Source organism: Helicoverpa zea, chromosome 11 (genome assembly GCF_022581195.2).
Source record: "Helicoverpa zea isolate HzStark_Cry1AcR chromosome 11, ilHelZeax1.1, whole genome shotgun sequence".
NCBI lineage: Eukaryota > Metazoa > Arthropoda > Insecta > Lepidoptera > Noctuidae > Helicoverpa > Helicoverpa zea.
The window spans coordinates 9,340,935-9,342,507 of record NC_061462.1 but is presented as its reverse complement, the minus strand read 5'-3'; the positions used below and the strand labels follow the sequence as shown (position 1 = coordinate 9,342,507).

At 45.5% G+C, this 1,573-nt stretch overlaps 1 protein-coding gene across 1 annotated transcript; it reads right to left on the bottom strand.

Moving 5' to 3' along the window:
- Nucleotides 1-288: 288 nt before the first annotated feature.
- On the bottom strand, nt 289-1,110 carry LOC124634710. Its single transcript, XM_047170369.1, has one exon. It carries the CDS (start codon nt 1,108-1,110, stop codon nt 289-291), a length of 822 nt encoding a protein of 273 aa, XP_047026325.1.
- Nucleotides 1,111-1,573: the final 463 nt, after the last annotated feature.

Sequence of the window (1,573 nt, the reverse complement as noted above, 5' to 3'; positions counted from 1 at the left end):
TTAGGAAGTCGACCCCTATAATCGGTCGAGAAACGTCAGCTACCGTGAACTTCCATGTGAAGTCCCTTCTGAGCCCCAAGTTGAGTCGTAGCTGTGTTGGCCCGTATGTGTGTATCATCGTATTATTAGCTGCAACCAAATCGAATTTTGACAGTTTCACCGGCGTTTTTACTACCGACCGAGGGAAAACACACAAGTCTGAGCCAGTATCCACCAGGAATTGCATTTTCGTATTTCGGTCGGTTACAAACAAACGGCCTGTTGAAGAGGGGCAGTCGTTGGCCGCTACTAGCGACCGCCCTTTGCGTTTTCCGACGTAAATGTGCATGGTTGTCTACACTTGTTTGCCTTGTCTCCAAAGGTGTAGTGGTAGTAGCAATGCGGGTGGTTCGGTGGTGGCTGTGGAGTCCTAGAGTTATTAGAGCGACCGCGATAATACCTTCTTTGGTTGTGCCGAGACTGTGAGCGAGAGCGAGAGCGCCCTCTCCACTTGCTGTTCATTTGCGATGACAGCCGGGCAACTTGTTTTGTAAGTTCGCTTACTTCTTTGACCAAGTCCGGCGCGGTGCTGGTAGATGCAGAGGTGGCAGCGACTTGCGGGGTGCATGGTACAATGTCGTACACCCGGTCAGCAATCTCTGCTAGCTTTTCTACCGGCAGGTCGGCAATCTGTGAAGCAATCACTGTCTGTATATTTTGCGGCAAGCGGTTAGTCCACAGACTTTTCACAAAATCCGAAGCACCAGCGGGTCCAGCTAAATTTTGTAGATGCCGTAGAAACTGAGAAGGCCGGCGGTCACCTAGCTCCTCATGGATTAATAATTGCTGGATCCGCTTCTCCTGTGACGCAGAAAGACGATTAATTAATTCAGTTTTTAATTTTTCATACTTATTTGTCTCTGGCTGCTTTGTGATAATGTCTTTAACCTGCATTGCGTACTTCGTTTCTAGTTGAGTAACCACGGTATAGAATTTTGTCGTATCGCTACTTATTCTTCCTAGGACAAACTGGCCCTCTATTTGGGCGAACCATACAGCTGGTTCTTCCGGACAAAAGGGCGGAACTTCGCACTTACTGTCAGCGTCGGAAAAAATTTCTGGCTCCGACATTTTTGTAAAATCGCTCACCGCTTGTGTTTGAATAGATCACGTCGGGGTCACCAATGTAGCATCTAAGCGTACTACGCAGGCCTGAATAGGACTGTATTTAATAAAAATGCTTCAGCGAGATTGTAAAAGTATTTGTAATCTGTCAGACCATTTTTGACGGAGAAAAATTAATAAAAAATAAAATAAAATAAAACACACACACAAAAAGGTAGGAAGGTATAAAGGTTTTAGTCCGCCACAAAGTCATTGTGTTTACTACATGAACACAATGATCATGTCGGATTGTCTCTATCTCCTCGATCTCATCGGGCTATGAGAGTGAAGGAATAGTGAGTGAACCTGTGTCTGCGCAAATGCTTTTGCACTATAATATGTCCTGCGCAGTTGGCTAATCTCCTTATATGAGAACAGTCGCCGTAGCCTATAATCGGCTAGGAGGACATCATTATCTTTGTATTGTTTG

Excerpts from the sequence above, each read along its gene's own strand:
- LOC124634710 (XM_047170369.1), bottom strand. The coding sequence starts at position 1,110 with ATGTCGGAGCCAGAAATTTTTTCCGACGCTGACAGTAAGTGCGAAGTT.